Source organism: Prionailurus viverrinus, chromosome F2, assembly GCF_022837055.1.
Source record: "Prionailurus viverrinus isolate Anna chromosome F2, UM_Priviv_1.0, whole genome shotgun sequence".
Lineage (NCBI taxonomy): Eukaryota > Metazoa > Chordata > Mammalia > Carnivora > Felidae > Prionailurus > Prionailurus viverrinus.
This window is the reverse complement of record NC_062578.1, coordinates 41,846,953-41,873,583: the sequence shown is the minus strand read 5'-3', so window position 1 is coordinate 41,873,583 and position 26,631 is coordinate 41,846,953. Positions and strand designations below refer to the sequence as shown.

The following is a 26,631-nucleotide window of genomic DNA, read 5'->3' as shown; positions in this document are numbered from 1 at the left end:
TAGCTGAATTTTAATGCAACTTTCCCAAATGATGAACCTAGGATTAATAAATGCAGATGAAGTATGCCTGTGAAATCCAGGCTTTTTAATAAATCACTAGTCAGAAGGCTCCATTCCACCCAAATATCTACATAGACAGACTAAGTATCTGCCCATTTGTGAATACATATTTGAGAAAACTGTCATGTGATACCCATAAACTATTACTAAAAGAATAGTATAATAACTATGTATACATATACTATAACATAGTGATGATACTATTACTTCTATATAGTAATACATAAGAAATTAGGAAGAGTGATTATTCACCTCTGGATAGAGAAGTTAGGACGCTCCTGGTGTCAAAAATTACCCTGAACAAGTAAGTGGATATGGGCGGTATACATTTTGATAACTTGTGTTTCTTATCAAAAAATTATACTTTAAAATATATAAAAATGTGTGTAACTTTTTAGGAATTTTGGCTTATTGCTCTGATTTCCACTATTGTTATCTTGTTTCCCCTGTAAGTAATCCACAAATAGGGCAGAAACATTATTTTAAAAAGTGATTAAAAACAAAATAAAATGCTGAAATGCATGAGAATTCTGTTGTTATGCTACATTTTGCTAAAATTGAATATAAAAAATTTGGATTTACTAGTCCAGTCAAATCCAAGGTAGCTTAATTATTCTAGCATTTCCCAGAAGTTCTTCAGACCAGGTACTTTTTTGAGCCTTTCACCAAGATTATAAGTCAAAGGCAGCAGAAGGGCACCAGAGGCTAAGCCATTGATCTTTGCAGTCAGGCATAATTCCAAAACTGGCCCCTGCCCAGACTCACTAGGTCACCTGGTGACCTGATTCTTCTAATGATTCCGCGCATGATTAACAGCGACTGCCATGCGCCAAGTCCTTCCGGTGTTATCAAAGGCTGAACAAAATTGTCATTAGGCCCTAACTTTATGAGACTATTCTACTCAACCTCTGGTAAATTCCCTTATCTCTCTAAACCTTCGTATCTTCATCCATTAAATAAGATAATAATGGTTTATACTGTACTAACTGTGCCCTTGCTTTGTGCCAGGCACTGTTCTAAATGCGTTAATCCTCATAACCCTAAACGGTAGGTCTACATTTGTGCATCACAATCTGTAAAGAAGATTAAGTAAACTACTTGTACTTTGCATAGTGCCTGACACAGAAGAACTCACTTAGGTAAAAATTACTAGTCGTCCGTCAAACTTTTACAAAGCTGTGCATGCAATAGGTTTAGGTAAAAATTAAGGTTCAGTCAAGGTGACAGAGGAGAAGTTTTGCCACGATTTCGTGGCCTGCGCGAAATTCCCGGTGGCCTCAGTCCCCGCCAACTGGCTCGCCCCGGCCAGCCCCGAGTCCCGCCGCGCCCACCCGGGTCCCTCCGGGCCACTCCCGGACCACCTGCCAGCGCAAGCCGGGCTCGCTCACCGCAGCAGCTCCAAGCAATAGCGGTCGGTGCCCGAGGCGCCCGATCCGCTGGCCGCGGCCACGCTCCGCCCGGACCCCGCGAGCCCCGGGAGCCGCCGCGCACGAGCCCACAGGCCCCGGGGCGGCCGGCGGCGGCACAGGCCGGTAACGCCGAGCCGCAGCGGGCCGCAGGTGGAACCCAGCACGGAGGCCGCCATGACACCGACGCCGCGTGCCCTCCGACCCCGCCACGCCTCCTCAGGTCCACCCGCCCACTTCTCAGCGGCGGGCTGACGGCCTAGGGACGCCGCTCGGAAGGGAGCCAGGTGTCGCTGTGCTCCTCTGCATCTGGGTCGTCGCCGCCGCGCTCTTCTGCTTTGTGGGCTCCAGAAAAGCCCCGCCGAAATCGGCGGACCCCACGCTGTCTCTCCTCCTTCCTTCCGGGTCCTTCTGAAGATGTATTTATCAAGGTAGGAGGATAGAGAATATTTTATTTGACAGTTTACTAGCTTAATTTATAACTTTTCAGTATTCACATAGTATGTGAGCCTCCTTTGGTACTCTTACCCGCAGTCTCTCAAATATTAAAGCTGGGTCTAGTTGCCATGACCTGACCTGGTCCAAGCCATCCATCTCTGCCTACATCTGGATCCCAGTGATACCTCCTGCCTCCCAGATTTGCCCGGTCTATTCATGCAGTAGCCAGGCTGGTTCTTTCTAAAGTGTACTTCCGGGGGTGCCTGGGTGACTCGGTTGAGCGTCCGACTTCGGCTCAGATCATGATCTCACCGTCCTGAGTTCGAGCCCCAACGTTGGGCTCTGTGCTGACAGCTAAGAGCCTGGAGCCTGCTTCGGATTTTTGTCTCCCTCTCTCTGCCCCTCCCCTGCTCTCACTCTATCTCGCTCTCTCAAAAATAAATAAACATAGCATATAAAAAAAAAAAAAGTGTACATCCGATCATGATCCTTGCTTGCTTGACAGCCTTTACTACTCATTGGATAAAGCCCTTCCATGATATATGCCCTCTATTTACTTTTCAGCCTCAACCCTGACTATTTGCATTTGTGACTCCAGTTTAATGTTTCTCCTTAAACCCAAAGGAGTGTACCCTGTTGCATGGTCCTACCAACTCTCTCCAATTAACCCTGCTTTGGTTTTACTGCCAAGACTGCCTCTGCAGCCTATGCAGGACCTCAGTCCCTCCTTCATAATGTTCTCTTCTCTCTCTTTAGCTCTGACAGACACACACTACTAGTGTTTTTGATACCACAATTTAGCCTGATATGTAAAAGAAAAAAAAAAATCATGCATCTACATCTCTAGTTCTGATCTCCTGCCCAGCTGGAATTTTCCATCTGGACATCTTGCCATGACTTCAAAGTCCACTAACTCCCCCTTTTAGTCTCTTTATTTAACTGGACAGTAATTCCCTTCTCACAACCAGGGGAAGTACTGTGGAGTCATCCTTCTGTCTTCCCTCTTCTATATCTAATGTAATGTGACTGATCAGGTCCATCAATTTCTTTTCCTTTACATACTCACATACTTGGTTTTGTAGCTGATACAAAACCTGGATTCAGATCCTGGTCCCACTTCCTACTATCTCTGTGACCTTTGGTGACAGATTTACCTTTTCTTGTGCCTCAGATACTTGCCCTATGAAATGGAAATAATAATAAAACCTACTTCATAAGGTTCTTGTACAAATTAAATGAGTTGATGTATTTAAGGCATCTAGGCAGTGTCTCTCCTGTAAATAGCACTCAACACAAGTCAGCTATGTACAGAAAACATTAAGAAAGACTTTTTAGGGGCACCTGGGCGACTCAGCTGGTTGAGTGGCCAATTCTTGATTTCAGCTCAGGTCATGATCCCAGGGTCATGGGATCGAACCCTGCATCAGACTCCATGCTGAGCTTGGAGCCTGCTTGGGATTCTCTCTCCCTCTGCCCCTTTCCCCAGCTCCCACACTCTCTCTCTCTCTAAAATATAATTTAAAAATTAAAAAACAAAAGAGTTTAAAAGGAGCAAAACGATTGTGTCTCAGTGGTAAGCTAGACATTGTTCAGGTTATTTGAGTCTAAGAGTTCTTGGTGCCTTTCATCATCTTTGAGCTATTTTACATTTATCTAAGTTACAGAATATTGACAACAGTGCACATTATTCTTGTCCATAAACATACAAATTATGTTCGTAGGAGTTTCAGTTGATTATTATTCTATGGATATTGATCAGTTTCGTATGTGTTAAGCAGATTTACTTAAGCATTCCTGACTGCCCATATAGTCTGGTACTTTGATTATTTCTTTGAATTGATGGCAACGTCTTACTGGTTCCCACACTAACTAATGAGTTAAATGAAAAATTTTTTTAATATTTTATTTGTTAAGTAATCTCTACACCCAACATAGGGCTCAAACTTACAACCCCAAGATCAAGAGTCACATGCTCTACTGACTGAGCCAGCCAGGCACTCTTTAAATGAAGTTTTTGACATGTCTTCATTTTATAGCTGTATGAGAGTTATGTTTCTACAGTTTTGTTAAAAACTATTCTTTAACAGCTACCATTAGCTATTATTAACTTATCTTCTATTTTATTTCCATTACCCAGTTTCATATCTGTCTGATGGACATATTTAGTTTTCTCACCTCTAGGGCAATCAATCTGTATTGAAAAATACCATTTCTAGTAATCACAAATTAATGCAAATCAAAGTTATGCATACTAAAAGTGTTATGAGCCTATAGATACATAAACTTTAAGGCAGAATTCCAATTAATGGAAGTAGAGGAAAAATTGAGGACTTTTAAAATTATGCTGTGGATAATACACTGTCACCAACTAACATTTATAAGAACATCTATTACTTGCTAATCTTGAAATTAATGTTTTTTTTTAAGTTTATTTCTTTTGAGAGAGAGAGAGAGAGAGAGCAAGCAGGGGAGGGGCAGAGAGAGAGGGAGACAGAAAATCTCAAGCAGGCTCTGCGCTGTCAGAGCAGAGCCCAACGGAGGGTTCAAACCCACAAACCCATGAGATCATGACCTAGGCCAAAACCAAGAGTCAGACGCTCAACCAACTGAACCACCCAGGTGCCCATTGAAATTAATTTTTTAGAGTTATGAGCACATAAAATATTTCCTTAGTCTAATTACTTGATATCAAAATGAATATATTTGAAATAGGCATACACTTTCATTCAGTCAAGGTTGCAATCAAGGCAAAAGCTCAGTGCTTAACTCCAAAATTGACTTTTATAAGTAAATAACCACAGAGGCACAATTTGTTAACTTGGCCTTTAGTTGTGATAGTTGCTCACTATATCCTTTCTGAATATATGACTCTCCATGGTGAGATGTTCCATCTGTGTAATTATGGATGAAATATAATAACATTTCTTTCCAAGCTTTAGCTCAATAAAGATTGTCCTGTGGTTGATTGCTATATTTAAAAAAATTTTTTTTTCAACGTTTACTTATTTTTGGGACAGAGAGAGACAGAGCATGAACGGGAGAGGGGCAGAGAGAGAGGGAGACACAGAATTGGAAACAGGCTCCAGGCTCTGAGCCATCAGCCCAGAGCCTGACGCGGGGCTCTAACTCACGGACCGCGAGATCGTGACCTGGCTGAAGTCGGACGCCCAACCGACTGCGCCACCCAGGCGCCCCGATTGCTATATTTTTAAAGAGCTATGCCTTATTGTCCCATAATATTTCTCCCCCTCTCATTTTTTTTCATGGCCTCTGCCAAGAAGTGAGTTTCATTCCTTCTGTTAAAAGTCAGTCTGGTATATACATATATATATATATACACATACATACATACACATATTTGCCTATATGTTTTAGACTTAATGATATATATGTATATACTTTATATTCTTTAATTATACACACACACATATTCTTTAATGCTATACATATATATGATTAAAGGAAATATGGAAAATATAGGCAAATGTAGGGGGAAAAGTCATGCTAAAACCGATAATTCAAACAGTTACTGTTTACATTTTGGTATTAGATCTAACCTTTTCTCTGTTAATAGGCTTTTTGTTTGTTTTTATATATTGCCTCTATAATATTATTTGAATAGCCAAACATGGTCATAAACATTTATTATGCTATTATTTCATTCATTCTAAAGCATTTATTGAAAGTCTATTATGTTCCTACACCGTACCAGGAACCAGGATTCTAGGGTAAGCAAATAGACATGTTCCATGTCCTCAAAGAGCTTTATTCTTTTTTTTTTTTAATTTTTTTTTTAACGTTTATTTATTTTTGAGACAGAGAGAGACAGAGCATGAACAGGGGAGGGTCAGAGAGAGAGGGAGACACAGAATCTGAAACAGGCTCCAGGCTCTGAGCTGTCAGCACAGAGCCCGACACGGGGCTCGAACTCACGGACCGCGAGATCATGACCTGAGCCAAAGCTGGACGCCCAACCGACTGAGCCACCCAGGCGCCCCGAGCTTTATTCTTGAGTAGTAAAGACAGTTACACCAAAAAGTCATCACAAATAAATATATAATTACAAAATGTAATAACTGCTATTGTGTTAATGAGGTTATGAGTTCAGCTGCTCAAATTAAGACACAAAATAACAGTGCTGCAGACAAAGTAGACATTGAGTCCTCTGGCAGTTTGGGTGCAAGCAGTCTCAGGTTGTCTGGAGATTCCAAGATCGCTGAGCCCCAGGCTCTTGCAGTCTGCTCATTCTACCATCTGAGGAGTGGAGCCTTCACCTGTACGTCCAGGATGGCCCACTGCTAGTTCCACATGGCAGCCAGCAGCAAGAGTGAAAGCAGAAGGGGCAAGATGCCCTTCTCTTTAAGAGAGTAGTCATTTGGTTTGGCCGGGGGGGGGGGGGGGGGTGGGGGGGGTGGGGGCTCAGTTGGTTGAGCATCTGACTCTTGATTTCAGCTCGGGTTGTGGGGTCGAACCCCATGTCAGGCCCCGTGCTGAGTGTGGAACCTGCCTAAGATTCTCTCTCTCTTTCCCTCTCCCTCTGAGAGGGAGCATTAGCTGTCTTTCTCTCAAATTAAATAAATTAAATAAATAAGAAGTCATTTCTAGGGCGCCCGGGTGGCTCAGTTGGTTAGGTGACTGACTTTGGCTCAGGTCACGATCTCACAGATCGTGAGTTCGAGCCCTGCGTCGGGCTCTGTGCTGACAGCTCAGAACCTGGAGCCTACTTTAGATTCTGTGTCTCCCCCCTGTCTCTACCCCTTCCCTGCTCACTCTCTGTCTCTCAATAATAAATAAGTGTTAAAAAAAATTTTTTTAAAGAAGTCATTTCTATGCCATGGCATATAGCAATGCATGTGCTTCATTAAGCATTAACTAATAAGACTTGCAGTGAGTCTAATTTCAAATTTCATAGTGGTGATGAACATGATATATTAGATATTTATAAAACTATTATGTGATATGAAAACATCTGTGATTTCATTTGGTGACAAGATCATAGTTACTGCTAATACTTTTATGCTTCGTTGCCTGTATTCCTAATTGAAGCAAATGCTAAATTTCCATTAGCCATTCATGAAAACACAGATGTAATTTTTTTCCCATTCCAGTTCACCGACTCCATGAATTCCGTGCACAACTTCCTTGGGTTAAGAATCTCCTGCTTTAAGGGTACAAGCCAGAATCTGCATGTATCACATCTGCTCATATCGCATTAGTCAGAATTTAGTTTTCTACAAGGGAAGCTGGGAAGTAGTTGTTATTCCAGCCAGCCATGTGCCCAGTTAGAAATCATGGGTCCTATTATTACTGAAAATGAGGAGAATGGATATTGGGGTACCACTAACAAAAAAAAATGAACTTTATACTATGAAAAAATTTAATAGTGAGTCCTAATCCAGATTATGGAATCAGGAAAAGTATCTCTGAGAAAGTGCAGTTAAACAGAGATCTGAAATATGATAAATAATAATAATAATAGTGCCAAACCTGTTACTTATTGAGTGCTTACCACGTGTTGGGCATTCTTCTAGTGTGCTGCCCATATTCTGTCTCACAACAACCATGCTCAGTTCAGGGGGACTGTTCAGGTTTTAGCCCTGAAAGTCCTGTATCCTGGGAAACCCCTCAGTCTAGGGAAAACTGGATGGCTGCCACTGTGTTGGTGCTATTGTTGTCATCCCCATTTTATGGAAAAGGAAACCAAAACATGAAAATGTTAAGTAAGTTGCCCAAAATTACACAGCTAGTATTTGGCAGAGTCAGGATTTACATCTGGGAAGGTTGCTCCAGTCTACCTGCTTACCTGCTGTGTCAGTTTGCTAGGGCAGCTGTAATTAAGTACCATAGACCAGGTGGCTTAAACAACAGAAGTTTATTTTCTTACAATTCTAGAGGCTAGATGTCCAAGATCAAAGTATCAGCAGGGTTGATTTCTTCTGAGGCTTCTCTCCTTGACTTGTAGATGGTCACTTTCGCCCTGTGTTTTCACATGCTCTTTCCTCTATATCTGTGTCCTCATATTATCTTTTATAAGGACACCAGTCATTGGATTAGGGCCCACCCTAATGACCTTATTTTACTTTAATTGTGTCTTTGAAAACTTTATCTCTAAATAACAGTTACATTCTGAGGTACTGGAGGTTCGTTAGGACTTCATATGAATTTGGGGGAAACACAATTCGAGCCCATAATAACTACTGCATTCTGCTACCAGGCGAAGAGTGTGTGTGTGCATGGAGGTGGGGGTGGTGTTCCACAAAAGAAAACTGCATGTGCACAAGCCCCGAATCAGTAAAGGGTCCGGCGCGTTCAAAGAGTGAAAGCCTTGTAGCTGGCATTTACCGAATGTGCAGGAGGGTGGACCACGTGAAAATGGAGAGGTAAGCAGGAACCTTGGTGCTGTGATCTTTTGTAGGCCAAGTTGAGAATTGAGGATTTTAAGTGCACAAGGAAGGCCCTGGAGGGATTAAAGCAGGGGTTTGGCCTAATCCAAAAACTCAGATTTTAGAAGACAGCTCTGGTGTGTATTTGGAGAATAGACTGGAAGCAGGAGGACCGGTTAGGAGCTTCTGCTTGGAGCCTGGGCCAATGTTGTTGGGGATGTGGACAGGTGTGGCAGTGGAGATGGAGAAAAGTGGGTGAATATCACGTGGTGAAGGTAGCACCAGCGGAACTTACTGATGCACAGAAGGCGTCAGAGAAAGGATGCTTCCTGCTTTCTCCACCTGGTAGAACCCTTTTTGTACATGTATTCCCCTTCCTCCCTTAGAAGAGCCAGGTACCATCCTCAGCCCACAGACGTACATCTTACAAAAGAACCTAAGCATGGTATTTCCACTCCCATCACCAGTGATTGGTCCAGGCCAGTGCATGTTTCCCTGCTCTGGTCAATGACACTTAAGAAAAAGTCTACTGTGGGGCTTCTGAGAAATTTGCCTCAGTAATAAAGGTACAATATACAATTTCACTTATGAAATATTATTGCCAAAAAGGTTTAACAGAAATCTAATTAAGCTTCTACATATAATTTTGAAGTTCACAAGAAATATAAAGATAAGAGGAACAAGATAAATGGCATCATAAGGAAATATATCAGAATAATTCAAAAGAAAAACACAATGTCATGAGAAATGAATTGGGGGAATGTTCTAAATTTAAAAAGACCAAAGAAATATCATGGCACCTGGGCAGCTCAGTCAGTTAAGTGTCCGACTTCAGCTCAGGCCATGATCTCACTGTTCGTGGGTTCGAGCCCCGCATCGAACTCTGTGCTGACAGCTCAGAGCCTGGAGCCTGCTTCAGATTCTGTGTCTCCCCCTCTCTCTGCCCCTCACCTGCTTGCACTCTGTCTCTCTCTCTTCTCTCTCAAAAATAAATAAACTTAAAAAAAAAAAAAGACCAAAGAAATATAAAACCAAATGCAGTGTATGCAACTTGATTGGATTCTGGTTTGAAAAAGATAAGCTATAAAATACAGTTTAGGGACTAATGAGGAAATTTGAACATAGACTGTATATTAAGTGATATTAGGGAGTTACTGTTAATTTGTCTTAAGTATGCTGTTGTTGTGGATCTTTAGGAGACATATATATTCTTAGGAAATACAGGCTGAATCATGTAGGTGTACAGTGTCATGATGTCTGCAACTTACTGTCAAATGATACAGGAAAAAGAGTGAAGGTGGGAGGTTAAGCAATTGTGCCATGTGGCAAATGTCATCAGTTGTTGAATCTAGGTAGAGTGTGTATGGGTCGCCATTGTACCACTCCCAACTTTTCTGTACATTTAAAATTTTTCAAAATGAAGAGATGAGGGGTCAGAGAGACACAAGGAAGACACATACCCCTTCTTCCTCTGGATGTTGTCAGTTTTGAATGTGATGCTCGTGACTGAAGCAGCCATCATGCAGCCATGAGGGAAACTAGCGTGGAGCATCTAGCTGAAATGCTGACCTGGCCCTGGAGCCCTGCTGACATTAGCAGTAGATGCATTTTTGGCCATTGGAGCTGCCTTCCTCCTAACTTTCTGTTATGTGAAAGAATCCATATTCCTTACTATTTAAGCATTTTGAGTTGAGCCATTATCTCTAGTGGAGACAGGAAAAAATACTAAAAATAGAGTAGTCAGGGAAGCAGCAGGGAAGCCAGGAGACAATGGTGGTAGAGATATAAATCATAAGTTGTATACAGTTTTGCTCTCTGCTTATCACAGTATAACATGAATTTTCCCATATCATTAAGATTTACTTATAAACATTTTTATTCTTTTGGAATAAGTAATATATTCCTGTGTTAAATATGGCCACAGATTTTTTGCAGCTACTCTCATCAGAGGTGGTCTATTCCCCACCCCCTTGAAGCTGAGCTGGTTGGGTTTTGTTTTTGTTTTTAAGCACAGTTAACATACAGTGTTATATTAGTTCAGTTCTACAATATAGTGATTCAACAACTCTGTACATTACTCAGTGCCCAGCACGGTAAGTATAGTCGTCATCTGTCACCATACAACGTTATTACAATGTTACTGATTATATTTCCTGTGCTGTACTTTTCATCTCTATATTCATTTATTTTATACAGAAGTTTGTACCTCTTAATCCCCTTTATATATTTCACCCATTACCCCCACCAATCTCTCCTCTGGCAACCACCAGTTTGTTCTCTGTATTGAAGCATCTGTTTAGTTTTGGGGTACCTGGGTGGCTCAGTAGGTTAAGCGTCCGACTTTGGCTCAGGGCATGATCTCGGAGTTTGTGAGTTGAAGCCCAGTGACATGTTCTGTGCTGACAGTGTGGAGCCTGGAGCCTGTAACCTGCTTCAGATTCTGTGTGTGTGTGTCTCTGTCTCTGCCCCTCCCCCACTCATGCGCGCTGTCTCTCTCTCAAAAATTAAACATTAAAAAAAGAAAATTAAAAGTGGATGTTCCAGCCCCTTTGGATGAACTGCAACCCTGACAACTTCACTGCAACTGCATGAGAGACCCTGTGCCACAGCTCCCCAGAGGCACCCGGCAAAGCGGCTTCCTGATCCTTGGCCCTCAGAAACCCTGAGGTATTAAATATCAGTTGTTTTAGCCCATTAAGGTTTAGGATAATTCATTATATGGCCATGAATACTAATACAGTGTCATTTCCTTTATTTACATACATATATACAAATATGAACATAGATTCGACTCTCTCCCCACCTTTTCATATAAAAGATAGTATATTGTTCACATTATGACATTAGCATAATTTCTCTTATAGGTATTTCCATAGAAGGTCATAGTGAGTTTCACCAATTTTTTATAGGTACATACTGGTTAATTTAACCGGTCTTCTAGTGGGAGACACTTGTTTTTTTTCTGTTCATTCCCTATGACAACTGGCACTGAAATTATTAGCTTTGTACATTACTTTTGTATGCTAATGCATAAATAAATTCCCAGAAGTACAATTTCTGGGTCAAAATTGTGTTTTTGATAGATGCTGCTAAGTTCCCTTGATAAGGTTTATGGCATTTTGCACTCCTACTAGATGTGAGAGAACCCAGTTCTCTCAAAAGTTTTGACATTTTTGCCAATTGGATAAGTTAAAAAGTAGTATTTCAGTATAATTTTAATTTACATTTCTATTATTCAGAGGGAAGACGAGCATTTTTTCATAGTTTTAGAATTATTCTTATATCATTTCCTGTAGACTGTCTTTTCGTAAGCTTTGCTCACTTTTCTATAGGCTACAGGCCTTCTGTATTACTTTGTAGGAGCTCTGTGTACATGAGGGAGATTAGTCCTATGTCTGGCACATAGATCACAACTTTTTTTCCCAGTTTGTTGTGGCTTTGACTTTTCTGTAAAATCTTCCCATGTAGAAATTTTGTAATATATTTTTATTTAGTCAGACTTTATCAATATTTACTTTCAATGCTTCTGGATTTTGAATCATCATTATAAAGACCTTCCCATTAAATTTTTTTAAATTATTGTTTGTTTTCTTCTAGTACTTCTATACTTTTAACTTTTAGTTTTTTTCTTTCTTGGCTTTTTGTTTGTTTTGGAGGAAATAAATGTTGCAAAGCATGGATCCAACTTTTTTCTTTCTATCTAGTTCATCATTTATTCATCAGTCCACCTTTTCCCCCTTTGACTTGAGATGCTTCCTCTTTCATGGAATGAACTAATGTATGTGTTTTCTGTGTATACTGTTCCATTTGTCTATTAGTATTCTAGCACTGTACTCTCTTACCTATTGCAAGTTTAAAATATGTTTTCATATATATCTGGTAATACTGGTTCTTTCTCATTGCTTTTTTTCCCTTGCCAGTATTTTCCTGGCCATTCTTATTTATTTTTCCATTTGAACTTTAAGATCAGTTTTTCTATTAAAAAAATTCTGAAGTTATTTTTTTAATTATGTTAAATTTATATCTAACTTACAAAAATAGGTATTTTTATTATATTGAGCCTTCATAAACATTTTTGATGACAATGTTATTACTTATCTTACTGATAACACCATTGACTTAACTGTGCTCTTGTTATTTGATCCTTATGTTTTCCCCAATTTTTGATTTTATAAATAATTCTTAGATGAACCACTGTAGTTGAATCTCTGTCCATATCTGTGATTATTACCTTGTGATAAATTCCTAGAAGTAAAATCACTAGTCAAAGGCTGTGAACTTTTGAGACGTCTGACATTGTGACAATTCTTACCAAAGAAATTATATCTTCCCGCAAAATGTGGATGAAAGTGATAGATTTATTAATTCTTTTTAAGAACTTTAAGACAGAGCTGTGAACTTTATTTTATTTAATTTATTTATTTTTATTTATTTTTGAGAGAGAGAGACAGGGGAGTGGTACAGGGGAGAGTGGGGACAGAGGATCCCAAGTGGGGTCTGCACTGACAGCACTTGAGCCAGATGCAGAACTTGAACTCATGAACCATGAGATCGTGATCTGAGTTGAAGTTGGATGCTCAACGAACTGAGCCACCCAGGTGCCCCAGATTTATTAAATTTTTTAACAGTCTTCCTATGTTAACATGTCAAAAGTGATATCTCACTTTTATTTTTCATTTATTTAATCATCAGTGAAATAGGACATTTTTTGTTTACTACGTATTTGTATTTGATTTCTAGTGATTTATTGTCAACATCCTTACTCATTGTTTTTTTTGTTAAAAACCTAGTAGTTTATTTCAAAGTATAATTTTTTTTCCTTACCCATTTTAATGCTGATGGTCTTAATGTTTTTCTTTTTGATTTGTATGAGCTTTTATATATTAAGGCTCTCAAATCTATTAAGTCTTATATTTGTGTCAACTACTTTAACACTTTGTTTATTTTTTGTTGTTTATAATATGTTTTTTTGTGTCAATTTTTTTTTATTTTAAAACACATACTCACTGAGGGGCGTCTGGGTGGCTCAGTCGGTTGAGCGTCCAGCTTCTGCTCAGGTCATGATCTCGCCATTTATGGGTTTGAGCCCTGCGTTGGACTCTGTGCTGACAGCTCAGAGCCTGGAGCCTACTTCAGATTCTGTCTCCCTCTCTCCCTGCCCCTTCCCTGCTTGCACTGTCTCTCTCTCTCTCTCTCTCTCTCTCAAAATGAATAAACATTAAAAAAAAGAAGTTTTAAAATACGTACTCACTGAATGAATTAAATAATACAGAAATAATATAGAAAGTATAGTAATAAGTGATAATATAGTAAAAAGTAAATTTTTTCTCTGCCCCAACCCTCTCACTTCTGCTAAGGGCTTTGTGTGGTGATGTTTTTTAACATTCAAGATTCTAAGCTTTCTTTGTTGTCAAATATATATAATTCTTACTTTCTTAATTTCTTCCATTAGTTTATGCTCAGAAAGACGCTCCCGTACTGAAATCAGAGGTGGAGGGGAGACAAAGTGAGTATAGAAAAACCAGTAGGTGGGATATTGAGGTTGTCTGGGCAAGGGATTATTGTGGCTTGGACTGAGATGATGGTAGAGGACATAAAAAGAAGTGGACAGATCAATATATAATTTGGAGATTGACTTGCTGACAGACTGATGGGGAAAAGTAGTGGAGAGAAGAGAAATAAATGATGGTTCCTGTAGTTTTGGCATACGCAACTGTTGGGATGGGGTTATCTTTTTCACATTCCTAAGCTGAAGAATGTGAAGTCTTTATGATACTTTCTCAGTGATATTCATTGACATGTGATCCCCTTTTGCAGGGTCCTTAAATACAGGCCAACATATCCTTGGTCTGGTTATTATTTTTTTTTAACATGCCATATTTTAATGTGCCTGCCTACTTTGTAGGAATGTTCTTTTGTTTACAAAGTGTTTTTGAGTTTGTCTCTTGTTCTCATTGATGACTCTTACCTAGGTACTAGTATGGGCTAAGGTTTTCCATTCCCTAGTCAGTGAGAGCCTCAGAAAGAATGTTTGGAGCACTGGAGGATCGAAAACATGGGCGGGGAGGTATTTCTCAGTGCTCTCTGCTGTTATCAGATTGTTGCAATGAGGGCTCTCAGGCAGTTCCTGAGGGCTGGTGCTGCAAAACTCACCACCTCCTTGTATTTCAACACAGGGGTCATCAAAGGAGAACCTAGTTTATGAGTGTGTGGCCTGGAATAGCTAGTTTGGAACTAATCAGTAAAAACACAGTCAGCAGGTTTGTTGTTGATATCCTTATTGTGCAGAACAGTGCTCAGTGAAGCTTCTAGTCCTCCTTGAACTCCACAAACAGGTTCAGGGGACACTGTCGTTTTAGTACATCACAGCAACATCAGAGTCCCTACCATAGGGGAAGAAATAAAGGTGATGGCCTCTGATGCCCCCACCCTATACAGTCAGTCTGATGACTGCATATGACCACTCTCCCTTAATGACCCAGAGAAGCCCTCTCTAACTTCCTGCCAGAAGGACACACACCTAGTTGTTTTTCTGAGAGTCACAGTGGCTTCTGTGGAGCTATGCTCTACACATGCTTCCTCCTGATTCTTCTAGCAACCAGTAGCACAGGCCAACAGGGGGAAAGGTTCATTAGAGTTAGAAATGTAGTCTGTGGGCTTAGAACAGCTTTTCTGGGCAAAAGTAACTGATCCTTCTAGGGAAATAAGCAGTCTAGGTCTTTGAAAAATTACATTCTAGCTGATCCACAATTCTATTGCATAATCATGGGTCACACCTGCAGCCAAATTAAATATGTTTGTCACTAGGATATTTCCATCTGGCAAACAAAATACTGTGGTATTATACTGCTCCCTCTTCCTGGAATGTCCTTGTGTGCTATATCTTCAAGGAGGCCATTTGGCCATGTTCCCAAATCCCTGGCCTTTGACCAGCCACCTCCTGCCTCTGCAGACTCCCAAGAGAACTATGTGGAGGGACAGTCCTGGCAAATGAACACTGTTTTTTACACTGTTTATACAAGCCTCACTGCTAAGCTTGTCTGGATCACTTCAGTGACAAAAAGAGACATAGACAAACCCAACAAAAATGGTGGGACCCAAAATCTAGGTCAAAGTGATAAAGCTGCAGCCCTGTGCTTTCCTGAGAAAGCAGGGGTGCAGGAAGAGACTCTCAATCTTATCCTTGTCATCAGTGTCCTAATGCTCTTTTCCCACCTCATGAACGTCTACTCATTCTATGAACGCCAATGCAGAAGCCTCTTCCTTTCTGAGTTTTCCTTGACCACAGCCCCATCCAAGAAGAATCAGTGGTTCCTTCATTTGTGATCCTGTTTATGTTTCTCCTTGATCACTGTACTAGGTCTTATTGTGGTGATCTGTTTATTTGGCCCTCTTCCCAGACACCAAAGGTAGACTCTGTCTTACTCCCCCTTTTATTTCCAGTGCCTGGCCAAGTGCCCAGCCTTGGGAGGTGTTCGGTGTAGTGTGCTGAAAGCCATGTCTTTTGGCACTGGAAACAAGGCACCTGGTTGTACAAAGTGTGCAGTGCACAAACATGCTGGGCCAAGGTGGTGAGTGGGGCTGGTGTGGGCTGGTTTGGGGCTGTGTCTGCGGAAAGGGAGCCTAGTTTTTCACACAGAGGCACTAGCTGGCAGGGCTGTCTGAGCCCAGAAGGGGTACTTCCTAATTTGCACCAAGACACTACATAGGCTTGCAGTCTTCCCGATTGCAGACCCAGGCAAACCAGACCCAGCAGAATGGCAGAATATGAAGAAATTCAAGCTTGAAAGAGTAGTTTCCCTTGTGAAAAGTTTCCACTACTCATTTAATAGGCAAGCCTTACAGTTACCTGATTTTAGAGAACTTATTTTCAATTATGAATAAGAAGAATTTGTATTATGCTTTTCAGTGTAGTGTATTTAGTTCTTTCTCCTCAATTACAATTTTTGAAATGTATAAAATTATACAATTTTAGGCCTGAAAGTTATCTATTGATTTTTTTTTTCTGAGCTTTTAATACTGTCTCTATGCTCAGTATGGACTAGGCACCAAAAACTGTAATAAAAATTGACCAGTGTCAAATAACTATTTGGTGGCAGGTTTTTCATTTGCTAAAAGGGCATTTACCATACAATTCTATCAGAAACAAGAGGCAAAGTGGTCACTATGTTAATGCAATTGGAATTTTATCCATCTCACTCTTTGGTTTCCACTATGGTCTTATATTGTCAATTTTTCAATGCAGAAGCTGTCATTTCTTTAGTCCATCCCCCTTTTATATGTTCACACCCACCTACTGAAAATAGACTATAAACCATTTGGGGGATATCATTACTAGATTGGGAGAACCTTGAGGAAAGGAAGTAGGTCTCAATCTTATTTGTTTTTATCCCATGGTGTTATAACATAGTATATAGTTGTTCAATAAATCTTTTTATTTTATTTTTTATTTTTTAAAATGTTTATTTTTGAGAGAGAGAGTGAGAGTGGAAGAGGTGCGGGGGGGTGGACAGAGGATCCAAAGCAGGCTCCACTCTGACAGCAGCAAGCCCGATGTGGGACTTGAACTCACAGACCGTGAGACTGTGACCTGACCTATGAGCTGGAGTCAGATGCTCAACCATCTGGGCCACCCAGGCACCCTCAATAAATCTTTTTAAAATGAAAGTAATGAATGGCGGCATTAATGAATGAGTGAGTAGGAGGTAATGAGAAGTGACAAGAAGGCTTACACTCTATCTGTGATATTTTATTTAACAAATGTCACAATATTAAATTATTTAAAAATTTTTTGACATTTATTCATTTTTGAGAGACAGAGAGAGACAGAGTGCAAGCGGGAGAGGAGCAGAGAGAGAGGGAAACACAGAATGTGAAGCAGGCTCCAGGCTCCGAGCCACCAGCACAGAGCCCAATGCGGGGCTCGAACCCACCGACCGCAAGATCATGACCTGAGCAGAAGTCGGACACCCAGCCGACTGAGCCACCCAGACGCCCCAAAATATTAACATTTTCTAAATCAGGGTGGTGGATATATGAAAAGACATTATCTTTTCCTCCATGGTGTTTTTCATATTTCAAAATTTCTAGAAGATTTTTAAAAACCAAGATGAGTAATAGAGGTGATAGCAGTATGACAAAAGTGCCTTTCTTTAAGGATCTCATTACTTAATTAGGGAGTTGTTCCAAGTATGTATAATTGGACTGTACATTTTTAGGAGTTGACTGGGGAGGGGGAATAAAGCAGCAAATAACTCTGAAACTAGAAAAGCAGGAATTGACACAACTTGTCTAGTTGTCAGGGTATCCCATGAATCAGCAGATAGGCACTTTGGCATATTTTAATACATATCCAGCATCTATGAATTATGAAATATGGTCAAGAAGAACGGGATCAATCTAGGTAGCACAATACCAGCTAAATACCTGGAGGTTGGTAGAAATCCTGTAGAGACTTCTGGCAAAATATCTTTTGACCTTTCCAGTGAGATCTGTTCTTTCTCCTCTCCATCCTGCTCTCTTCCTGGAATGTTGACCCGTATGGACTACATCAGTGGATGCTCATGACTTCTGCCTTCTACATCTAACAGGGGATGCCTGTTATTTTTGCATGTACAGCTTCCTTTCCCCATTCCTTAGGTTAGAGAACCAGGGACCACCATGTATGCTCTCTCAGGGATTGTACGCTGCAGTGAGTCCCATTCATAGACTCGGACAGGAATAAGAGTTCTGAAGCTGTACAACTTTGTGGCCCTGACATAACTCTTTCTTTTGGTAAATGTACCTCATCTACCTAGATAGTACAATCTGTGTGTCTGCTTCCTTGCCACAGAAGTGGACATGTGATTTAGGCTAGTCAGAGAACTATCTCTAGAAACCACCACTGATTATTGTAGGACAAGGCTCATGACCCAAGGAAGCCAACGGCACTCTTTGAGGGGTTGTTTGAATGGTAGGAGAGAAAGAATCTCTCCTGAGATTTCTAATACTAAGAAGCATGAAAGTCTAGAGCCTTTAGCAGTTCTTTTGCCACATAATAATAAAAGCCTACCTGCAAATAAAGTCAACATAGAGGAAAGGAGAATTGAAAGAAGTAGAAAAGGAGACAGATTATTGATGAGACAGGTTTTATCCACAGCTCTGCCTAAATTACTCATGAGCTTTTTGGTTATATGAGCTAATAACTTCCCTCCATTGCTTAGGAGAGTTTGAGTTGATTCTGTGTCACTTGCAACCCCAGGAGTCCTGGCTAAAACAGATGCATAAGCGAAACCATAAATCAGGAACTTGGAATTTGTTTTCTCTTTAACAGAAAACTGAATGTGCTGCTTTTGACAACGATGATGGCATTTTTCTGCCCACAGCCCTCTAATGGCTTCTCTTCTTTCCCAGGGAAGAAGACGACTGTCCACACATGGCCAGTTGGTCCCCATGTGGTCTGACCTTATCTCTAACCTCCCCCTTTCCTTCCCTTTGCTCACAATGCATCAGGAAACCTGACCTTGGTGATCCTTACACTTGCCACGCATGTGCTCCCACCAGAGAGTATTTGCACCTGTTCTTCCCTCTGTCTGGTCTATGCTTCTCCCAGTTACCTTCTTGACTGTATTCTGTTCTCTTTTCATATGGAAACTTCCCTCATCACCCCATCTAAAATCTGAATATCCCTGTTGGTATTAGTTTCCTAGGGCAGTCATAACAAAATACAATCTAAAAGTCTTATACAATAGAAATTTATTGTGTCACAGTTCTGGAAGCTAGAAGTCTGAGTTTAAAGTGTTGATAGAGTCAGTTTGTTCTTTTTTTTTTTTAATTTTTAAAAAATGTTTATTTATTTTTTAGAGAGAGAGAGAGAGACAGAGCATGAACCAGGGAGGGGCAGAGAGAGAGGGAGACACAAAATCCGAAGCAGGCTCCAGGCTCTGAGCTGTCAACACAGAGCCTGACATGGGGCTCAAACTCATGGACTGCAAGATCATGACCTGTGCTAAAATCAGTCACTTACCTGACTGAGCCACCCAGGTACCCCAGAGTCAGTTTCTTTTGAAGACCATGAGGGAGAACCTATTCCATGTCCCACTGCTAGCTTCTGGTGGTTTGCTGGCAATCTTTGATGTTCCTTGGCTTGCAGAAGCATAATCCAGATCTGTGCCTTCATCTTCATGCCATGTTCCCCCTTTGTACATGTCTCTCTGTGTCAAATTTCCCCTTTCATAAGGACGCTTGTTATTGGATTAGGGCCCACACTAATGGCCTTATCATGACTTGATCATCTGCAAAGATCCGATTTGCAAATAAGGTCACATTCACAGGTACTGGGAGTTCAGCATCTTTTGGGGGGACACAGTTCAACTCATACCACTCTTCTTATCTTGTCTTATTCTTCTTTATAGTATGTATCACCATTGACATAAACTTATGTTACCATTTTTTTTTAATTTTTTTTTAACGTTTATTTATTTTTGAGACAGAGAGAGACAGAGCATGAACGGAGCCGAAGTCGGACGCTTAACCGACTGAGCCACCCAGGCGCCCCTATGTTACCATTTTTTTAAGTTTATTTATTGATTTTGAAAGAGAGTGAGGGAGGGACAGAGAGAAGGAGAGACAAAATCCCAAGCAGGCTCTATGCTGTCAGCGCAGAGCCCAACACAGGGCTCAATCCCATGAACCGTGAAACCATGACCTGAGCTGAGATCAAGAGTCAGACATTTAACCAACTGAGCCACCCAGGTGCCCCTATTTTTATCATTTAATGTCTCTCTCTCACCCTACTAAGATGTAAATTCCATGAACATGTGGATATAATGTTACATCCACACTATTTAAAACAGTGCCTAAGCATATAGAAGGTATGCTATCTAATATTTGGTAAACAAGTGAATACTAAACAAGAAAATAGATTCTCCAATTTAAAAATATTAAAGTCTGAAACTTCTCTTTGCAAAGTCAAGTATTTGAAGACACTAAGGCTTCTCCGGTTTCTTTGATGTGCATATTCAGAGTCTAAGACTCACTGGAGATCTATCCAAAATCTCTATCACAAACTAACAAATACCATTACTTTGAAAATAGAAGACTGGATAGAAACACTTGGAGGAAGAATGGAATTTGGGGGTGGTAGGTTGAGAGAGGACATGTGAGAAGTGGTAGAAGTTGAATGAGGTTAAAAGTGGTCAAGTTCTTGCAAAATCTTAAAGTAGTGATCTTTATGCCTGACTTCATGACAAAAGTATGCCAGTGGCCATCAATGGAGTTACCTTGTGTTCATTACACATTAAAAAGCATTTTTTTAACATGAAAACAAGTTTTGCCTGCTGAAGATATTAGAAGTGCTCCCTGTGGCATTTATTGTGATATATTATCTGTATATAACTTTATCAAGTGGTCTTATTATTATCCATCTTTCATCTGATGCCCCCTTTGGACTGTGAGCTGAGGGGCAGGAGGCTCTGTCTTTGCTAGCCCATAGACAGTCAAAAGACAAGTGGTAAAAGAAAATATTTGTCGCATACTACACAAAAGAGAGTAAAGAGCCCTCACTTACATAAGGCTTTTATAAATCAGTAAGAAGACAAATGAGCCAGTGGACCAAAGGAAGTACAGGTGCCGTAGAGACGTTACAAGCTGCTCCATCCTGGGGGATCCCTGGGGGCTCATTCGGTTGGGCCTCTGATTCTTGATTTTGGCTCAGGTCATGATCTCACGGCTCATGGTTTAAACCCCACATCAGGCTCTGTGCTGGCAGTGCAGAACTTGCCTAGGATTCTCTCTCTCTCTCTCTCTCTCTCTCTCTCTCTCTCTCTCTTTCTCTCTCTTTCTCTCTCAATAAATAAATAGACTTTTAAAAAAGTTGCTCACTATTACCAGTAGCCAGGGAAATGCAAATTAAAATAATAACAAAATTGAATTTTTGCCCATCTGCTTGGCAAAAGTTGAAAAGATTGATAACTTCCAGGCTGGTGAGGGTGTAGATAATCGGGAACTTTCATACTTCTGGGTGTGGGGCAGTGTATGGAACTGCATGTTCAGATTTGAAATATTATTGACCTTCTGTCCTAAAAATCCCATGTTTAAGAATCTATCCTATAAAAGAATCCCTCAAAATGATACATATCAATAAAACTCCCAAATTTCAATACAGGAAAGACACAGGGGTGCCCATTTGGTTTTTAAAAAATCAAGAATATGCTATTTCTTGTACTTTTGAATTTATGGAGTAAAATTCCTGTTCTCTACAGAATTAATTAAATAGCACAATCAACATTTATCAAATGGCAAGTAGAGGCAAGGGATGTAGTCAGATTCCTCAAAATGCTGTTTTAGGGATTTAGTTGTGAATATTTAAGAAAATGATTCTTCAGCTTCTACCACTCCTACCCTAACTCAGTCTCTGGTGTAGGTAAACCATTAAGCCCCAAAGCTGAGAAGGCAAGAAGTCAGAAGGGCGGGAGTGTATCCAGGGCAGTAAACCTGTCACCTTTTGCTCCCAAATGTCACTCTCTGTTTTTGCCATCCTTAGTTGTTTGTGTTTATAATAAGAGGAAGAGGGGCACCTTGATGGCTCAGTCAGTTAAGCATCCAACTTTAGCTCATGTCATGATCTCATGGTTTGTGGGTTCAAGCCCTGCATCGGGCTCTGTGCTGACAGCTCAGAGCCTGGAGCCTGCTTCAGATTCTCTGTCTCCCTCTTGCTCTGCCCCTCCCACCCGCCTTGTGCTCTGTCTCTTTCTGTCTCTCAAGAATAAATAACTGGTAAAAATAATAATAATAGAAGAAGGACAAAATCCTGGGGTGCTTGGGTGGCTCAGTCAGTTGAGCATCTGACTTTGGCTCAGGTCATGATCTCACGGTTTGTGAGTTTGAGCCCCACATGGGGCTGTGTGCTGACAGCTCAGAGCCTGGAGCCTGTTTCAGATTCTCTGTCTCCCTCCCTCTATGCCCCTCCCCTGCCTCTCTCTCAAAAATAAACATTTAAAAAAAATAAAGGAGAAAGTCCTATTTAGAGCAAGAATTTGCCACAACCACTTTCTCATATTAAGGGAGCAGCTTTATATTTCATATTTATAGCCAGGGGAAAGACCAGGTAGTAGGTGAGCCTCTTTGAATATAAAAGTTGACTCCTCTCACTAGGAAAGAAGAATTATTTTTATCGTACTAACCGCTCTGTGGAAAGAAAAGTGAGAAGAGTGGCGCCTGGGTGGCTAAGTCGGTTGCGCATCCAACTTCGGGTCAGGTCGTGATCTCATGGTTTGTGCGTTTGAGCCCTGCAAGGGGCTCTGTGCTGACAACTCAGGAGCCTGCAGCCTGCTTTAGATTCTGTGTGTGTCTCTCTCTCTGCCCTTCTCCCACAAGCTCTTTGTCCCTCGAATAAACATTAAACAAAAATTTTTTAAAAAGTGAGAAGAAACTAGACTTCTAGGGTAAGGGAGAAGATGCCGGTGAAGGAAATGGGTGAGATTTGAGAGGTTTGAGAGTGAGGGGAGGCTCACCCAGCACAGGGCACTGGTATCCCTCTCTACCCCTGCCTCTCCACCAGCTGGGAGCCGCATAGGTTGACTGATAGCCTCCAGCTTATACCTCCTTCAGGATCTGCTGTAGGTTTGTTTTTTTGTTCTTTTGGTGTTTTTTGGTTTTTGTTTTTGGAGGGGGGTATGGAGGGGTTCTGCTCTTCCCAGGGAAGTCCCCAGCAATGCCTGAGGCAAGCCCTGTACAAGAGCTGGATCTTTTCGCCAGATAAAGGGCTCTTTACCATGTAAGCTGTGCTTTGAGCATCTCTGATTTTGGCAAAGCCTTTGTCAAGTTGGCCTGGGTTGGAGGGCTCCCCCTGCCCAAGCTGGCTTGCCTCCCCTTTGTCTTCACCTTTTACTCCTCCAGAAGCCTTTTCCACCCTTTCCCCATCTCAGCACCTGCTCCCTGGAAAGCCCACTTGGCACAGCTAAAGACCCTCATTTGCAACTGTAGACGGACTCACACCAGTGGGGGTTTTTAAGACACTTAATGGAACTTTTTCTCATTTTAATTTCAAGTTCAGAATTTAAAACCAAATAATTGCCAATCTGTTCTCTACCACACAATCATTGTGTAACCTTGAATGATGGCTGATTTTGTCTGAGCAAACAGTCGCAGATTCCCTCAGGAACATATTCCTTCTCATTTTTTTGTTGTCAGAGAGAAATGAAAGAAATTCTGGGGGAAAATTACCTACAAATATTGCTACAAAACTTTCTAAATTTTATGAAAGTAGAATCCTAGTTTTAGAATAAGAAAAGATCTTAAAGTGTGTTCCAATTAAAGTCCCTCACTTTACATTGGAGCATTTATCCATAGAGCCCTTGAAAATTATAATCTAGGGGCGCCTGGGTGGCGCAGTCGGTTAAGCGTCCGACTTCAGCCAGGTCACGATCTCGCGGTCCGTGAGTTCGAGCCCCGCGTCGGGCTCTGGGCTGATGGCTCAGAGCCTGGAGCCTGTTTCCGATTCTGTGTCTCCCTCTCTCTCTGCCCCTCCCCCGTTCATGCTCTGTCTCTCTCTGTCCCAAAAATAAATAAAAAACGTTGAAAAAAAAATTAAAAAAAAAAAAGAAAATTATAATCTAGATCTCCAGTTACAAAAGCAGACAACAAACAACACAAAACAACTTTGCAGCCATGTTAGTTAAAACAGTTGATGTTCCAAATAATTATACCTGTGTTTGCATTATTCAGGATTACTGTCATTCTAGGTGGTAACACCCACCTAGAGAAACTAGCATTTATTAAAGGAGAACAAGAAGTTCAATCATTAGGGTCTCTTTTTTCTAATGGATATATTTTCCTTTTCATTGTTTTCAACTTACCAATTGTATTTCCTTTTTTTTTTAAAGTTTATTTATTTATTTTGAAAGAGAAAGTGTGAGTGGGGGAGGGGCAGAGAAAGGAGAAAAAGAGAATCCCAAGTAGGCTCTGAGCTGTCAGCATAGATAGAGCCTGATATGGGGCTCGAACCCACAAACCCTGAGATCGTGACCTGAACCGAAGCTGGACTCTTAACTGACTGAGCCACCCAGGCCCCCCCCCCAATTGTATTTCTTAAAAAGACAATTCCAGGGGCACCTGGTGGCTCAGTCAGTTAAGTGTCCCAACTTCAGTTCAGGTCATGATCTCACAGTCCGTGAGTTCGAGCCCCGCATTTGGCTCTCTGCTAACAACTCAGAGCTTAGAGCCTGCTTTGGATTCTGTGTCTCCCTCTCTCACTGCCCCTCCCCTGCTCTTTCTCTCCCCCTCTCTCTCTTTCTCTCTCTCAAAAAGAAATAAACATTAAAAACAAAAACAGGACAATTCTGTTTTCTTTTTCAGAAAAGCAATGCATAAGACCACTTCGCCTTTCTGGTCTATTCTATGTGCTGGGGAATTTGCAGTCATATTAACTCAATACAGTGTGTTTTGTGGGGAGGATCATTCTTTGTTAAGAAGAAAAATTACTTTAAAAATGCATAAAATGTTTTAAAATAACATTAATAAATAGTTATTACTTGTTTAATAAGCTTTTAAATATGTTTAAGGGGAAGTTAACACTCAAAATGATTTTTCTGGGTGTGTAATAGAGAAATAATACACATCAATTCCTCTTATTCTCTAAACGCTCGGTTCTCTGCCCTCTTGTGTGATCTCTGCTGAAATTACATCTCCACTTGGCTCTTTCTCCTTTACAAAAAGGAGAAGCTCAACTTCAGACCCAGGCTGCTTGACCTTCATTTATCCACTTTCTGCCCCAGCTGGCCTGGAGCAGATGAGGTTACAGTGAGATTTCTTAGCCTCTTAGGATGACTCTGGTCCCCAGACCTTTCTCTGCTGCTGCTTTGAGGGTCTCTCCTGCACCACCCACCCTCTCTCTCCCATGCCCCACTGACCCAGTAGTTCCCTGGACAAGATGGCTAAGGATCTAAGTCCAACTATCCCTGGTTTCTATAGTTTTCCAACTATACCATGAAACAGCCAACTCATCTACAGGAAAGGGTCATTTCAGCTACAAATTACACACAGATGGTTGAGTGTCTTTCCTATGCTACTAAAATTGAGACAGAGCATTTCCAAATCAAAGGCAGTCATTTGAGTGAACAGTATTTACTTATGTGTCCTTGTATGTATGTATTATATGTTGGCTAACAGTGATGGCATCTGTATTCACAAGCACAGAGTTCAGAATATTTCCACATTTATAATATGTATGTGTAAGTGTTAGTGTAGCCCATATCATAAATGGACAATTGTTTAAATCTTAAACAGTTGAGTGGTGCCTGGGTGGCTCAGTCAGTTAAGTGGCCAACTCTTGATCTCGGCTCAGGTCATGATCTCCCAGTTCATGAGATGGAGCCCTGAGTCAGGCTCTGGGCTGACAGTGCAGAGCCTGCTTGGGATTCTCTCTCTGCCTCCCTCCAGCTCTCTTGCACGTGTGACTCCTCTCTTTCTCTCTCGCAAAATAAATAAAAATAAACTTTAAAAAAAATCTTGAGCAGTTTAAATGGGAACTACCCAATAACATTAATTACTGTTTTTAGTAACAGCTCAGGATAAATAGAGTTCCTCGTAAGGAGCTTGTGATCTAAACAAGATTTATCAAACCAATACTATAAAAGTTAGCTAAGAAAAGCCTAAGCTTTGGGTACCTGGGTGGCTCACCCAGTTAAGCATCTGACTTTGGCTCAAGTCCTGATCTCACAGTTTGTGAGTTCAAGGCCCGCATCGGGTGAACATGCGCCCTGCTTCGGGTGAGCCCCACTTCTCTCTCCCTCTCTCTCTCTGCCCTTTGTGGGATTCTCTCTCTCTACCCACCTCCCCCACCCCACCTCCCTCACTCACTTGCTCCCCCTCTCTCTCAATAAAAGAAAGAAAGAAAGAAAGAAAGAAAGAAAGAAAGAAAGAAAGAAAAGCCTAGGCTTCAGCATCTGGGGGAGAAACTGGTCTTAGAATTTGCCCTTTGTTACACTTCCCAAGCTAGGATTATTCAAGGTTTTTCTTTACACAACTGGTAATGGATAAGACCTGATGATCATCATCTTTAATTCGCTATGTATTACTAAATAATAATGTACTTTCCCCATTATTGATTAAATATTCTCAGTTTATGGTGAGGGAAGGGAAGAGGAGAAGAAGCGGGCACAGAGCTGGAAAGCTATCTGGCCCAGTCCTTACATTTATAAAGGGGCTTGCATTTAGGCTTTTGACATTACCTCCAAAAGAGATTACACAAAAATATGCTGATGGGATTGAAATAAGACAGCCTCATCCAAATTTAAAATTGAGATCCCTGACTAAACTATATCACCTTTAGTATACTATAGATTTTAAAAAGTAAATCTTGGGGT

At 41.0% G+C, this 26,631-nt stretch overlaps 1 protein-coding gene and 1 long non-coding RNA gene across 8 annotated transcripts in view; one reads left to right on the top strand and one right to left on the bottom strand.

Moving 5' to 3' along the window:
• The window catches only part of NDUFAF6 (NADH:ubiquinone oxidoreductase complex assembly factor 6), a 33,222-nt gene extending 31,563 nt beyond the window's left edge, over window positions 1–1,659 (bottom strand). Inside the window, exon 1 of one of the 4 annotated variants that reach the window (XM_047841856.1) lies at window positions 1,449–1,659. In XM_047841856.1, the coding sequence (XP_047697812.1) occupies window positions 1,449–1,645 (197 nt within the window). In that variant the 5' untranslated portion in view covers window positions 1,646–1,659. Of the gene's footprint in view, window positions 1–1,421 lie in introns of all 4 variants that reach the window. The other 3 variants (XM_047841852.1, XM_047841854.1, XM_047841853.1) reach the window with 3 other exon arrangements.
• The window catches only part of LOC125156129 (uncharacterized), a 121,929-nt gene that overhangs the window by 57,955 nt on the left and 37,343 nt on the right, over window positions 1–26,631 (top strand). Inside the window, exon 1 of one of the 4 annotated variants that reach the window (XR_007148483.1) lies at window positions 1,716–1,897. The exons of 1 other annotated variant lie outside the window; for it this stretch is intronic. This is a non-coding gene — a long non-coding RNA (uncharacterized LOC125156129). Of the gene's footprint in view, window positions 1–1,715; window positions 1,898–26,631 lie in introns of those variants that run through there. 2 more of the 4 variants (XR_007148486.1, XR_007148485.1) reach the window with 2 other exon arrangements.